Genomic DNA, 16,389 nt, shown 5'->3' on the forward strand with positions numbered 1-16,389 from the left:
GGAAGCGACCTTCAACATCCGTGAACTTGCCCTCTTCCCCGACGCGCCGCTTTACGATAAGCTGAAAGATTAATGTGCTGTGTTTCGCGTCGGCGCGGTCCGCAGCCAGCTGCGGCGCGCCCCTGTTTCTCATCTGCCGGAGTGGCTGGCTGGCTTTACTGTCGACCGTTACGCAGCGCCGCGCGCTCGGCGCCGCGGCCTGCGATATTACAGGCAGAGCGTCCCGGTGCCACAAACCGCGGCTGACGTCTCTGCCGCCGCCGCCGCGCCGCCACCGCCGCCGTATAAATTCTTTCTGGCTGCCACCGGCGCCGGAGATACCGCGCGCCTGACGGGCAGCGAGTAGCGTGCTTGACGTGGTTTCTCCCGGGCAGAGCTTCTTCCCCTGTCGCGAGCTGTCTGGGGAGGCGGAGAGCGACCCGACGCGTCTTGCCGCACCGGAGTCGCAGTGTATATATACATATAAAGCTACATCTCTGCTAACCTTTTACAGCGGAGACAAAGGAAAGCCGTCAGCCACTGAGAGAGAAGACGCTTCGGTTGTCTCTGACGCTCGAATAAGGGCAGTCAGCAAGTCGGTGTCCATCTTTCGGCATTCTACATCTACACTGTGCACGCCACCTAAACATGTGTGGTGGTGAGTATACCCGGAACCACTGTCTTCCACCCCCTTTTCTGTTCCATTAACGAATGGTGCGTGGGAGAAACGATTTTAAGTTGACTAACAAGTACACTGTTTTTGTTTATTTGAAGCTAATTTTCTGGTTATTGGGCTGTGTTAAGGAAACAGCTGACTAGTTCTTAGGAAACCAGACATAATGAACAAAAATGCAATCGGCATGCATAGTGTGTTGCTATCAAACTTGTTTCTTGACGTTGAAATAACACTTTCAAAAATGTTCAAATGTGTCTGACATCTTATGGGACTTAACTGCTAGGGTCATCAGTCCCTAAGCTTACACAATACTTAACCTAAATTATTCTAAGGACTAACACACACACACACCCACGCCCGAGGGAGGACTCGAACCTCTGCTGGGACCAGCCGCACAGTCCATGACTGCAGCGCCTTAGCCCGCTCGGCTAATACCGCACGGCAAATAATACTTTACACAATGGAAAATAAACTACATAATATTACAGAATAAATGGTTATAACGCTATATTCTGTGAGGCCTTTGCATTGGCTTGGAAACTTTTAACCAGAGAACATTTATATTATGCACCAAACACGGTTTTTAACAGTATAATTAAACTTTACTCAATGGGCAGTGTTACATGCAACACTTAAAATGCATCTTATTGTGTATAATACTGTCCGCTGCCTGAAGTTCAGTTGCAGTGTGAAAAACTTGTTTTTTGTACAACATAAATGAAGAATGCTGAGTTTAACAGTTTCTAAGACAATATGAAGACCTCATAAAATTTAGCACAAAACCATTCACGCTTCAATATATTTTCTGGTTATTGGGCTATTTTCAGGAAACAGCTGACGTGTTCTTAGGTAACCAGACATAATGAACAAAAACGCAATCCGCATGCATAGTTTGTTGCTATCAAACTTGTTTCTTGACTTTGAAATAACGCGTAACACAGTGGAAAATAAACTACAAAATATTACAGGTTAAATGGTTATAACGCTAAATTTTTCGAGGTCTTGACATTGGCTTAGAAACTGTTAACCTGAGAACATTGATGTTATGCACCAGACATCGTTTTTAACAGTATAACTAAACATTAGACAATGGGCAGTATTATATGCAACAATTAAAATACATCGTACTGTGTATAATACTATCCGCTGCCTAAAATTCAGTTACAGTGTTAAAAAACATTCTAAGGCAATGTCAAGATTTCACAAAATTTAGCGCAAAACCATTTAAACTTTAATATTGCGTGGTTTAATTACTTATTGTGTTTTACATTTTGTATTGTGTAAAGTGTAATTTCAACGATGAGAAACAAGTTTTATGCGCAACACTCTCTGCAAGTGGATTGTGTATTGACTTACAGAAAATATTGTGTGATTACTTAAGAACTAGTGCTCCATTCAGACGCTAGTTAGTTGATTCCTGAAGATGGCCCAGTACGCCTAGTTAAAAAATGGTTCAAATGGCTCTGAGCACTATGGGACTTAACATCTGAGGTCATCAGTAACCTAGAACTTAGAACTACTTAAACCTAACTAACCTAAGGACACCATACTCATCTATGCCCGAGGCAGGATTCGAACCTGCGACCGTAGGGGTCACGCGGTTCCAGACTGAAGGGTCCACAACCGCTCGGCTGCAGCGTCCGGCAGTACGCCTACTTTAAAATAAGCGAACATCAGTACAAAACAAAAATAAGTTCACTTATTCAATCCTAACTATGGAATTGTTCTAATAAATAGTAACGGAGAAGTCCATAAATAACGGAAAACGACTGTAGGTAAAGCTCTATATGAAGTCTAATTTATTTAATTTTCTCGTCATGATTACTTTGCAAGATGTGCGTGGGAGAAAATGGAAACACTGGTAGAGGCTGATGTCAGCAAAAATCAGTTTGGAAATGAAGGTATACGTAAGGCAGCATCGATCCTTTGACTTATCTAAGACGACAGGTTAAGGAAAGGCAAATCTACTTTCGTAGCTTTTGTAGATTTGGAGAAAGATATTACGAGTAAAATACAGGGAGCAAAAGCGTATATACAATTTGCACAGAAACCACACAGCAACTATAAGAGTCGAGGGGCATGAAAGGGAAGCAGAGGCTGAGAATGGAGTGAGACAAGGTTGTAGCATATCCGTTTGTACATTGAGCAGTAAAAGAAGTGAAAAACTATTTAGACTTGGAGTTGAAGTTCAGGGAGGAGAAATTAAAATTTTGAGGCTTGCCGATGACATTGCAGTTCCGTCAGAGACAGCAAATAACTTGGAAGAGTAGTTGAACAGAATGGATAGCGTCTTGAAAAGAGGATATAAGATAAAAATCTGCAAAAGCAGGGCAAGGATACCGGAATGTAGTCGAATTAAATCAGGTGATGCTGAAGGAATTACATTACGAAACCGGAGATAAGAAGTACTAGATGAGTGATGCAATTTCGGGCAGAAAGATATTGATGCTGGCCGAAGCAGAGAGGATATAAAATGTAGATCGTCAGTGGGAAGAAAAGCGTTTCTGGAGAAGAGTAATTTGTTAACATTGAATATAAACTTAAGTGTTAGCAAGTTTTTTTTGAAGGTATTTGAAATGTAGACTTTTTCGAAAGTAAAACTTGGCGGTAAACAGTTCAGACAAGAAGAGAATAGCAGCTTTTGAAATATGGCGCAACAGAGGAATGCCTAAGTTTAGATGGGTAGATCATGTAATCAATAACGAGGTGTTGAACAGAACTGGAGAGAAAAGAAATTTGTGGCATAACTTGACTAAAAGAAGGGGTCGGTTAGTAGGACGCATTCTAAGACATTAAGGGTCCATCAGTTGGAAGGATGTGCTTGGGTTGGGGGGGGGGGGAGTGATTATTACAGACGGAGATCAAGAGATGTATACAGCAAATGTTTTGAAAAGGATGTGCGCTGCAGTAGTTATTCGGAGATGTAGGTGTTGCTCAGGATAGAGTAGCGTGAATAGTTCCTCCAAACCAATCTTCAGAATGAAGACCACAAATTTTTCACACATATGTGTTGTCATTTTACTAAACCCTGTTTCAGGAAGAACCGAGCCATCCTCAGTTATCTACATACCACGAAAAAGACAAGAATAGTAGCTACAGTTATCAACTGTAAAGACATTCATAAAATACTACCTAATTACCATTTAAGACTTACCTATATTTACAATGTGGCATCATAATTCAAATGTATGACAAATCATATATCCTGCGAGTAAGTAACTGTAGCACCAGCATAGATTCAGCACACACTATGTAACGCGGCGGAGCACGTGGCAAGACTGAGATATGATCCTCAGTCACGAAAACATTGGAAAAGTAGATAAAATCATAACCAAACATACTATGCAGGACCAACGAATACTCTTAGAGATTATATAAATGCGTTAACTTCCCTATCATTGACTTAACCACCAAATGAGCAGGACTAAGTGAAATAATGGAGCCTTTATTGTATCAGCAGGAGATCTGAAGCTACCATTTTAGCAAACGGAACAAAATTTTCGTTCGACCTTCGCTGTATTAATTATATCATTAGCTGAAATATAATGTTCAGAAGACTGAACATACCCCCTTAACAAATCATTCAAACTTTGTCAACAGCTTACAAATATATTACAATACTTTATTCATATAATGTATGAGATGCCTAATGGTATGACAACCGAAGAAAAAAAAATTATTCAAGGGCCTTGTACTAGCCTAACAGCATCCATAAATACTTAAATTGTCTGAATTGGAAACTGAAAACCGCATAATATGAACTTTTAATCTTATAAAATGTTACTGAGTGTATCTACAATAATTTTTCACAAAGTGCGTCAGTTCTAATCATCATTTTATTATCTTAGAAAAATATTCATCAACCTCAAATCCAAAAAGTTTTACAAAAACAAAAATTCACAACTAACTGTCTATTTAAACATGATATGAATATTTATACGACATATACATTTATAGCTCGCTTAGATTAGATCTTACGGTATTGAAGCTACATATAACTCTCAGGAATAGTTATTATTGTGCAGCTCCAGTTATCATAGCTACCTGAAAAATATGTTTACACTGCTACATTAGCAACGACATGCAATACACTCCCTTTGTCAGAAAAGTTCGAAGACAGTCTTCTTTTTAAATTGAAAATTACACTTACCAAGAGATGTTCCTGGCTCGTATCAGTATACAATTACGAATGTGCCTTTGAAGCAAGCAGGGATATTTTTAACTGCGATGCTTGTAAGATCATTTGTCACAGCCACTTGCATGTCTGCGATTTCCTGATGAAGCTTCCCTTTCGGTCGCCTTTTCACTTGTGGAAACAAGAAAAACATGAAAGGAGAGGTTCGGCGATTATGGCGGCTGTGGGATGGCAATAACAGAATGTGTGGCCAGATACTCGGTAATACGAGAGATAAAGCAGCATAGGGTCTTGAATTGTCTCACAGTAAGAACTAATCTTGAGAATGCCAAAAATCAGAGCGGCGACGTCGAATTACTTGCCGCAAACGCTTCAGGACTTGGTACAACATAAAGCTTCAGAGCTTGGTTCACTTTTATCTGGAAGAACATAGTCATGGTGAACTAATCCCTTACTATCAAAAATGTGACAACATTATCTGGTCTCGAAGGTAGTCGTTTGACATTTTTCGAGGCTGGTGATCCAGGACCCCACCATTCAGCACCTTGATGCTTCGCGTGAGAGTCATGCGGATGGTAGCAACTTTCGTCCTCTGCAATAATGTTTGACAGAAATGTAAGAACAAGTCTGGCTCCATCCAGTTATTCAGCAGAAGTTCTTCTTCTTTCTGTTCGTCTGTTAGTCTGTGAGGGTCGAGTTTTTCATTAAGTTTCCGTTTCACTAAACCATCGCTTAAAACTTATGACAAGTCACGATCCAAAATAAGTTCTTCTGATATGGCACTCACAGTTACATGACGGTCTTCTTGCAATAACTGCCTTAGACTCTCCACCTTTGCATCGATATGTGCTGTAGATGGACGACCAGCTATGGTATTGTCTTACACTGAATGTCTGTCCTCACGAAACCCTTTGTGCCTCCAGAAAACACGATTTATTGAACGTACCTAGCCTACATATGCTTGCTTAATCACTGTCCAAGTTTCACTAGGACTTTTTCCGAGCCTAACGCAGAACTTAAATGCAGTATTTGCTCACAATCAGCATCCATTGTGAAGTTAGGAAGGTAGGAGACGAGGTACTGGTGGAAGTAAAGCTGTGAGGACGGGGAGGTGAGTCGTGCTTGCGTAGCTCAGATGGTAGAGCACTTGCCGGCCAAAGGCAAAAGTCCCGAGTTCCAGTCTCGGTCCGGTACACAGTTTTAATCTTCCAGGAAAGTTTTAGCATCCATTGTGTCACCGTAACTAACGAGCCAGGAAGCCAGTGTGTTGCTAAGCACAGCCCTCCCACATAGTGATTTTATGTGGAAACTTGGCCAGGGTCATTTCAGAGATGCACACATAACAGGTAACATAAAAAATTTTTGTTCCTTTTTAGTGTTCCAAAGTGAGAAATAAAACAAAACCTGTTCTGGGTCTTTTCTGAGAAAGGGAGTAAATTAAACAAATCGCTATGTCTTGTATATACATTTATGAATATATTCCATATAAGTTACAGTTAATTATAAAATAGCTATTATCAGAGAAACGGAGGTACTCTAAAACTGGTTTCAAGAGTGTTATCATGACACGTCGAACCATGAAGTAACACCTAGTCTGTAGGTTGAAAAGGCCATTAAAACAACTTCTATACTAACTAAGCACGTAGGCCTACTGCATATCTATTTATTTAAGTGTAAAGTAATTATTATCAAAGAAGTGGAAGCACTGTCACACTGCCTACTAGTGTGTCACTATGACAATTTCAGACATCAAACTACATAACACCTCACCTAGAGATTGACAAAGCCATCATAGAAATTACCTCTCAGCAAGTAAATGTAGTATATTTCAACACACTTTCATTCGAAGGCAGTAATTACACGGGGGTCGCCAAGATTTATGATGAAATTAGAATTATATTAATACCGTCAGCTGCTGACGGGCGTTGATATATATATGAACGGGGACAGGTGACAATGTGTGACCAGACCGGGACTCGAACCCGGGATCTCCTGCTTACATGGCTGACACTCTAACCATCTGAGCCCTCTAGGGCACAGAGGATAGCGCGTCTGCAGGGACTATCTCGGGCACGCCTCCCGCGAGACCCACATTCTCACCTTGTATGTCCACACACTACATTCGTAGTGTCCCACCCCAACACACTCATTACTCGTGGATGACATTCTTACCAAGTCCCGTAAGAGTTCGGGGAATATGTGTGCATCCGCACAGAAGAAGAAGGTCATGGCCGGTATTGCCAGAACTATATACTTACATGGAATGGTGTCTGTTCTTTCGGATCTTTCGGACATGTCCGAAAGAACAGACACCATGTCCATATAAGAATATATAAGATTTGTATTGGTCCCCTGGATATTGCAAAAAGTGAGTCACGGTTCTCAGTAGTGCGTGTGACCACCACGGCCACCAATACATGCTCTGACATGTGCTCCCATGTTGTCCACCAAGTTGGTAAGGAGCTCTTGTGGTAGGGCGTACCATTCCTCTATCAACACGACTGACAACAGATGGATATTCACTGGCGCAAGTGAACGTGCAGCAATAGTTCCCTCAACGCAGCTCATAACTGCTCAGTGGTACTTAAGGTGGAGCAATGGCCAAGACAGTCCATTCACCGAGTATCTTCATGCATCAGGAGCTGCTCTACCTGCGCTGTTCAATCCATTTGCGTGTTGATACCCATAAAAATGAAATCAGGTCGAATGCATTCCACAAAAGATTCACATGCTGAAAGAGTAGTGTCTTAGTAACGTTGACCGGTTAGTGAAACGTGTTAAAATCTTTGGTGGTCAGTACCTCATACAAAGTTAGGCCTTACCACACCATAACACCTGGATCTTCAAAACGATCACGTTCGACAGTGTTTCAGTGTGCGTTACATCTTCCCACCTCTTTCCATATGAGGGAACGCCCAGAAGCTGCTCTTTTCCTAAAAGAGCACTTGACCTCACTCCTCGTTGCTCGACTCTCTATGCGCCTAGCACCTTCGCTAATAGGACCGTTACAAGAAATTAAATAAAGCACTAGAGGCATTTCGAAGCCACGAATCAGATTTGAGCCATCCAGGTACTGGTAGAGTATCGTCCCAGAAAGTAACGGTAGCCTCCGTTCGCAATCTCCACTACGCAGTCACAACAGTGGGGCTTTGTTAGCACCTACGTCGCTCTGATGATAGATGTGATAGAGTTTCATAGTCAAAATGGACTTTTAACAACTTTATGGAGCAACATAACGGGGCAATATCGTGGAAAAAATTACAGTGTCGCGTCGCGAGGCAATTACTAACTGAAATTTTGTCCGAAATACCGTTATGGGACTGTGGACTGATTTCAGTTAAGTGTCAGATAAGAAGAACTTGCCGCCTCCGTTACCTGTCGTGTGGAAGTTTGGATTGCAAACATATAGTAAACTCACTCGCCTATAACTCGGATGTTAATAACGTTGAAATAAGGAAATTTCATAGCCTTCCAATTTAAACATGTTCTAGTTCTATTTTCTGAATTTTGTAAAGTGATTGTACGTTTGTGAAACGTTTTAAATGAGTACCCATTTATTAATCCATGATGGATGGTTAATTCAGCACATGACTCTTAGTTACCCCAATAACAATCTTTTTTTTCAAGTTTCAGAAATTATGAAAATTTTTGTCAACATAGTGGCTGATATGTTAACAAGTGGACAAAAAATCAAAAGTAATCTGTTTTTGGCTATGAGTATTTTTCACTTGTCTACACAAGTGTTCCTCTGGCCAGTCTTGAGTGGGTGGCTCCTTACCAGCAACCCTTACCACCATCATCTTCAGATAAGGACACAGATCACCAACAACTTGCCCAGAGTCAAATCTTCGATGTTTCCGATTAAATATAAGTTTATATCTTTATTTCACATTACATCAGATGGTTTATGTCTTTTATTTCACAATAAGTCAGACACTGTCCAAGAAAGTATGCTGGGGAAATAAGTAGTCGCAATGCCTCCAGTACTGAAGCCGACCTTATTTCCAATTTGAGCATATACACTCTATATCGTGGAATCGCATTTCCTCTCCGTGCTTGCTATTCCTACATCAAACATTTAAAAAAAAAGCAGTGTTGTTGGATAATGTTTTAGATAGCTCTTCTCAAACATGAGAGTAATGCCTTGGTTTTTCCCCATCAGTATTCTGACTTGTTTCATGTGGATCGCCACGAAGTCATCGCCCCCCCCCCCCCTTCCCTCCATAATCCCATAATCTCTTCATTTCAGAACACAACTTATATTACAATGTCAATTATTTTTTGAATGTATTCCGATCTCTGTCCCCCGACCCTCTGCAATTTTCACTCTCTATAGCTCCCTTTACTTCCGTGATGTTTCAAAAAATGTCCAGTCGTTATGTCCCATCTTATTATCACTGTCTTCCATATGTTCCTTTCTTCGCTATATCTTTGGAGAACCTCCTCACTCATCTGTCCACTTCATTTTCAACATTAATCTTGTAATGGTCGCCTGGTCGTAGATATTGCTAATTGTTGTTAGCACTTGATGTTAGGTTGGCGCCATTAAAATGCATTGTGTTGTGGTAATCGCTGCTACTTGCTGGATCGCTGCTGTGTCTCGATGCTGATGCTGGCTCTAAATCTGGTTGTCTAGGGTTAAAAACATGAGGTCCCGTGTTTTTTATATGCTTTTGATGATAAAGAACGAGCGAAACCAACAAATATGTAAACTTCAACTATTTATTACTCTGGTGGCCATCTTAATTCCACTGTCCACCAAAGACCATGACACAACACAAAGTAGTACTTCCTTTACATGTTCTTTGCATTGTTTATCCACCTCAAACAATAACGCACAAACACACTCTACCAAAGTGACATTCCGACTGCGCCCTCGACCCTTCTTGCTGCTTGTATTTATAACATTGTCAAAGAACTACTAAAAAGAGATATAGTTTATAAGTCACATGTACATCTGTTATCATAATTTGTGCAGAAAAGTTATTAATTTGCATCGAGTGACATAATTTATCATGTTATAAAAATGACAGACAGATTTGTTGGCTTGACAGAATAATTCTTTGTTACAAAAAGGCCGTTTTTTAGAAGTTTGTCAATTGACTTCTCTAATTTGCATAAATAAGTAAATAACATGAATTATTAAGAATTACATTGGTTTTCGTCTAAAATAGGATTGATTTCGTGAATACTGAGTGAAACCGCTCCTAGTGAACAAATAGGTTTCACTGGGTGATTTTTATTTAAGGAGATCCAAAATACCTAAGTTGTCCACTATTTTTCGTACATCATATTAATTATTTAAGATGAACTCAGTGTTTTTACATGATGACATTTGCTGTATCAGTGATCAAGTGATATAAACTTTTGTGTGGGTCAGTTATTCAGTATAATTTAATGGGTTGACTGTTTATGGAGACATGTTATGCAATCGTTGTTAACATACACAATAACTTTTCTATAATCATAAATACTCGTTAAACTGGTTGAATTTGGAGGGTATCGCATACTTCGGTACAGTAAATCCTTTAATATGTTCCGTTACAATCTGTAGCACCACATCTCAAATGCTTTTATTCTCTTCTATTCCGGTTTCTTGCCAGCCTCTGTGGCCGAGCGGTTCTAGGCGCTTCAGTCTGGAACCGCGCGACCGCTACGGTCGCAGGTTCGAATCCTGCCACGGGCATGGGTGTTTGTGATGTCCTTAGGTTCGTTAGGTTTAAGTAGTTCTAAGTTCTACGGGACTGATGACCGGAGAAGTTAAGTCCCATAGTGCTCAGAGCCATTTGAACCATTCCGGTCTCTCCACTGACCAATGATTCACTATCATACAGTGCCGTGCTCCAGACGTACATTCTCAGTAATGTCATCCTCAGAATAGCGTTTATGTTCGATTTTAGCAGACTACTCGTGGCCAAGAATGTCCTCACTGCCTGTCCTAGTCTGCTTTTTATGTTCTGTTTGCTTCGTCCGTCATGAGCTATTTTGCTGCCTACGTTAAATACTTCCTTAACTTCGTCTACATCGTGATCACCAGTTTTGATCTTGTGATTCCCTCTATTCACATTTCTGCTACTTTTCACTACTTCGGTCTTTTTCCGGTTTACTATCAATCCATGTTCTGTAGGCATTCTAATGTTCATTCCATTCAACATATCCACTTATTCTTCTCCACTTTCTCTGAGGAGAGCAGTGTCATCAGCGAATCTTATAATTGATATTCTTTCACCCAGATTTTTAAGTTTTTTTTTACTAGTTTTGAATCTTTCTTTTTTTCTGTTGAGGGTTTCTTTGATGCGTAGATTTACAGTAGGGGCGTTAGAATGTGTCCCGGTCTTGCACCCTCTTTAATCCGAATACTTTGATGGTCGTCTTCCAATCTCATTTAGCCTCTTGGTTCTTGTGCATATTGTATGTTACCCATCTCTCCCTACAGCGTACTCATATTTTTTCAAATACTCGAATATCTTGTATATATCACAGTGTCGAACGCATTTTCTAGGTCGACAGATTCTATAAGCGTGGTCTGATTTTTGTTCAGTTTTGCTTCCATTGCCAAGCGCAATGTCAAAACTGCCTGGATACTCATGAATATGAGTAGAATATCCAAACAACAGTGCCACTTGGGTCCGTGAAAGATGAACCTATATATTTCCCTGTTTTGTATCGGCTCTATCCTAGTGGAAACGTACAGATAAGACATGTCACAGAAAAAAGTGTGCGTCTATCTTTAGGAAAATTTAAGTATATGTAACGACGAGCGCGAGATTGATTTGCTTGTGAATAGTGTGCTGCAGTGCTTTGGGATAAATAAGTCAACTTTATGAGTCTGTATCTGTCGGAAGAAGAAAATAGAACCTCTTTCAAAAGAGCAGAATGGCAACAGCAAGAAAAGCTTTTCATAAGGAGAGAATTTTGTTAACATCGAACACAAATTTAATTGTCAGGAATTTTATGAAGTCATTTGTCGATTCTTGAAGACTTGCGTAAAGGATTAACGATTCATCATTAGTACACTTGGTCTCCATTGAAATCACTATTAGAATTAAGTGAACCACAGAAATAAGAATAGCCTTGGTTTACATAATCTCACACTCCTATAGCATGATACAGGCGCTGACGTTACAGTTGAAATGAGGATTCATAGGCCGGCCGGTGTGGCCGTGCGGTTAAAGGCGCTTCAGTCTGGAACCGCGTGACAGCTACGGTCGCAGGTTCGAATCCTGCCTCGGGCATGGATGTGTGTGATGTCCTTAGGTTAGTTAGGTTTAAGTAGTTCTAAGTTCTATGGGACTGATGACCTCAGAAGTTAAGTCGCATAGTGCTCAGAGCCATTTGAACCATTTTTGAGGATGTATAAAATTTTTGTGAGTGTGGATGATATTGTACGGCGAACGTAAATTACGATACCAACATACCAGCGCCACTAGAGCTTTAATATATTGATTCTTTCTGCCCTTATAATTAAATAATAAGCGTGTGATTTGTTGAACGATTGTATGTTAGCAACTGGAAGGAGGGAAGCTGATTTCAGATTGGCCCAAGCCAGGAGACCATTCGTTACGTAGTACCTCGAGGTTCTTGTTGGTGGTCATATCGGATCAGTTCATGGTACGCCTAACGTTGAAATGCGTACGGCTGCGCTTGATGGGCAAATTACGAGCACTTTGTGTCTATAAGTCGGCTACTGCTGTCAGCCAAGATGATGGAGGACTGTCGCCAACATCGAGGTTCCTGGTACGAGGAACACAGCTGGGTAGATCGTCTGACGCACCTGCGTTGTCGATAGGTGAGCTTTGTGGAGATACGTCATTGTTGACATATACGTTAGACAGAGAGATCCGTGAATGGATACATTACTCTCTTACATTTTATGTTTTCTAATAATTGCTCAACTTGGCAACGGTAACTACAGGATAATGCAAGCATCTGTCGTAAGGCCAAATTACAATTGCCTCGTCAACATTTAATTCACAGTACGTTGCTAAAATAATACTGAAGAGACAGTGGAAAAAATTGGATTGAATCTGTGTCACCATTAAGAGAGGAGCAAAAGGCCTATAGTACTTCCAGCAGGATAGCGCAACTACCCACACTGCCGGCAGAACATTGGAGAACATTTACGTAATCTTCACGCCTGATATAGTTGATAGCAGTGGTCAGTCTGGCTGCAGCCCTAGCTGGTTACTAATGTCACCTGATCTGTCAGTGTACGATTACTTTATGTGTGGAGGTCTGAGGACTAAGGTAAAGCAAAAACCCTCACAGTCTTAAAGAACTGGCCCAGAACATGCCGGATGAGATTGTAGAAATTCTAGTAGTCCAACTTCGATCCGCCTTCAGCAACTTGCTGACAAGGGCTCAAAAGTTCCAAGAGATAAATGTTTGCCAGTTTCAACATCTGCTATTTCCTTTCCTCTGCAGTGTTTCTTTCTATCCTGCTCCGCCAAAAGAAAAAAAAAAGAAAAGAAAAAGACGCAACACAAAGGAATTATCCGAATGGGATGGAAATCGGTGGAAGTGATGTACGTGTACAGTCAAACCAATGATTACCGAAAAATTGGATGATTTATTCAAGAGAAAGAGCTTCACAGGTCGAGTCAGTCAATAACACGTTGCTCCACCTTTGGCCCTTGTGCAAGTAGTTATTCAGTTTGACATTGATAACGTTCTTGGATTGTCGTCTTGAGGGATCGCCCAAACTGTGGCCGACTGGTACGTCAGATCGCCAGGATCACGAGCTGGTTGGAGGGCTCCGTCGGTAGTGTTCCAAGTGTTCTCAACAGGGGAGAAATATGGCGATCTTGTTGGCCAAGATATGTTTTCAAAAACGAAGAAAAGCCGTAGAAACTCTACCCATGCGCAGGCGGACATTATCTTGCTGAAATGTAAGCCCAGGATGGCTTCCCATCAAGGGCAACAAAATGGGGCGTAGAACATCGTCTTGATATCACTGTGCTGCAGGGGTGCCCGGACGACAGTGAAAGGGTTCCTGCAATTAAATAAAATGGCACCCCAGACCATCACACCTGGTTGTCGGGCTTAATGGCGGACGATAGTCAAGTTGAAATCCCGAAGCTGTCCAGGGCGTATGTAGACAAGTCTTCGGCACGGAGTCTCACTGATTGGAGTAGAATTATCCAAGTGAGCCCCGAAGACAGCGAATAGGGGCCTGGAAACACCCCGTACAGCAGTGGAATACCATCCTGACTGTCGCCCACCATACGTCCAGACAGCTATCAGTGAAAATGCGGGGTGCCATTATTTACACAGCAGGACACCTCAGCCCTCACTTTGGTGATCACCAAGCGAGATAGCGAGGTGGTTTACACATGGACTATAGGTCAAAGCCGCGTCTAGCCATCCTGATATAGGTTTTCCGTGATTTCCCTACATCGCTTAAGGTAAATTCCGAGATTGTTCCTTCTAAAATGCACGGCCACATTTCTTCTCTATCTTTCCCTAGTCTGGGCTTGTGCTCCGCGTTCAATGACCTAATTATCGATGGAACGTTAAACACTAATGTCCTTCTCCTCTATCTGGTTGTTATTCGGGCCATCCTCACCGCACAACGGTACGTCAACAATATTCTACGCCTCTATTTGTTGCCATTCATTGCAAGCCATCCTGGGCTTATATTTGAGCAAGATAATGCCCACCCGCACACGGCAAGGGTCTGTGGTGCTTGTCTCCGTGCTTGCCAAACCCTGCCTTGGCCAGTGGGGTCACCGGATCTTTACACAGTTGAAAACCTTTTGAGCGTAATGGGCTGGACCCTCCAACCTGCCCGGGGTTTTGACGATCTAACGCTACCATTGGACAGATTTCGGTACGCTACCCTTAGGATAAACTCCTACACCTGTGTCATCACCGTCAAGTCGAATAAGTACGTGCATGACGACCATAGGTGGACCAATCCGTTATTGAATTACTCAGTTTGTGGAAATCTTTGACTTGGATAACTTTGTCTTGTTTGCTGTACATGTACATCTCATCTATCTGTTTCCGTTCCATTAGGATAATTTCTCCACGGTGCGTCGTTTTCTTTCTTTCTTTCTTTTTTTTTTGTCTGTCTTGAAGTGTGGAATGGTTACAGAGTAGATAAATCACAAGTATGAACTGTTGCTGGTCTTTTTATACCAGATGGTCAAGGTACATGATCGCTTCATTTCATTTTATACCCTGCCGTAGGTATCGCATTCGTTCGGCAGCAGTGCTGGTTTAAGGTCCAGGCGATACAAGCCGTTGCATAGAACGCCAAGCTGAGAGGGGTAAGATTTGGGTGGAAGAAATACGAGTCACCAGGGTGAGCGGGTCGCCAAAGTGAAAGATTTGTATACAGTGCGTCTAAAAACCAGTAGGGTGAAGGTGTACGAGGAAAACAGGGGAAGAAGGGGAAGCGGAGCCAGTCAATAATTCGATTGTGTGGAATAATGTTATCGAACCGGCTCTGTTCGACACTGGACTTATTAGGTTTTTGAATTCATTTCGGCTTACGTTTGCTACGACTCTAAGAATATTTACCTACGAGTCGTATCTTTCATTGATCTGTAATCTTTATTTTAATACCAAATTTTACTTATATTCAGGCAGAAACATTAATGTCTCACTTTAGACACCAATACGGCTCCGCAAGCTCTCCACAGAGTCACCTGAATCAGTGTCCTAGCGAATCGAGCTTATACGTTGTAATGAAATTTTCGCTCTGAAACGAAGTGTGCGCTGGGATGAAATCTCCTGGCAGATAAAAACTATGTGCCGTACAGAGACTCGAACTCGTGACATATGGCTTTCGCGGGCAACTGCTCTACTCACTGAGCCACCCAGGCACTACTCAGGACCCGTCCAGTCCACCAGTACCTCATCTCCTAATCTCCTACCTTCCAAACTTCACAGAAGCCCACCCGCAGACCCTGCAGAACTAGCAGCGCTGTTCATAACCACCACTCGCATGTGCCTACATTGATACGATGACGTCACAGGTAAAATAAATACTGCTCGAGAAACACGTAGAGGCCACGATCTATCTGTTGTGGGCTGAGCTACTGTTTACCAGTATACTTATTTTCTGCGTCTGCAGCGCTCTCAGTTTACTCTTACCGATTTATCAGGCACAGGCGGAAAATAGTAATGGCGACGAATTTCCTAGTAACGTACATAAATCTAGCCAAACACAGATGTTATTAATCCGAGGAAAATGAACAAGTTGGTATTCTAAGCAACATTCATTTAACTGATGTGGCGAGATAGGTCTGCCATAAATGATAATTAATTACACTCTCCTTATTTGAGTCAATAGGTGACATCAAGTGGGGCTATGGGCTGTGAATACCGCAACGAAGGTCCGTCAACGTGCGGCGAGCTTTTTTTTTTTCTTTTAAATTTTCTTTGTCTTTTTTTCATTTTGTGTTCGTACATGTGCTCACTGATGTGAGCCTTGCCTTTAACTGACTTATTCACTAGTCATTCGGTACTCCCACCATTAAATTTTATATTTCGTAATTAGAAAGAGTTTCATTGTTCTGATAATAGACTGATGTTCAAGTGCACATAATTTTGTGATCACAGTACCTGACCACTCTCTAAACAGCTCTCTACC

At 41.6% G+C, this 16,389-nt stretch overlaps 1 protein-coding gene across 2 annotated transcripts in view; it reads left to right on the plus strand.

Moving 5' to 3' along the window:
* The first annotated feature begins 236 nt into the window (after positions 1-236).
* Positions 237-16,389, plus strand: part of LOC126094596 (lachesin) — a 326,905-nt gene continuing 310,752 nt past the window's right edge. Inside the window, exon 1 of one of the 2 annotated variants that reach the window (XM_049909067.1) lies at positions 237-637. In XM_049909067.1, coding sequence (XP_049765024.1) covers positions 628-637 — 10 coding nt within the window. In that variant the 5' untranslated portion in view covers positions 237-627. The remainder of the gene's footprint in view (positions 638-16,389) is intronic. The other variant, XM_049909076.1, reaches the window with a different exon arrangement.

Source organism: Schistocerca cancellata, chromosome 1 (assembly GCF_023864275.1).
Source record: "Schistocerca cancellata isolate TAMUIC-IGC-003103 chromosome 1, iqSchCanc2.1, whole genome shotgun sequence".
In the NCBI taxonomy this organism is placed as follows: Eukaryota; Metazoa; Arthropoda; class Insecta; order Orthoptera; family Acrididae; genus Schistocerca; species Schistocerca cancellata.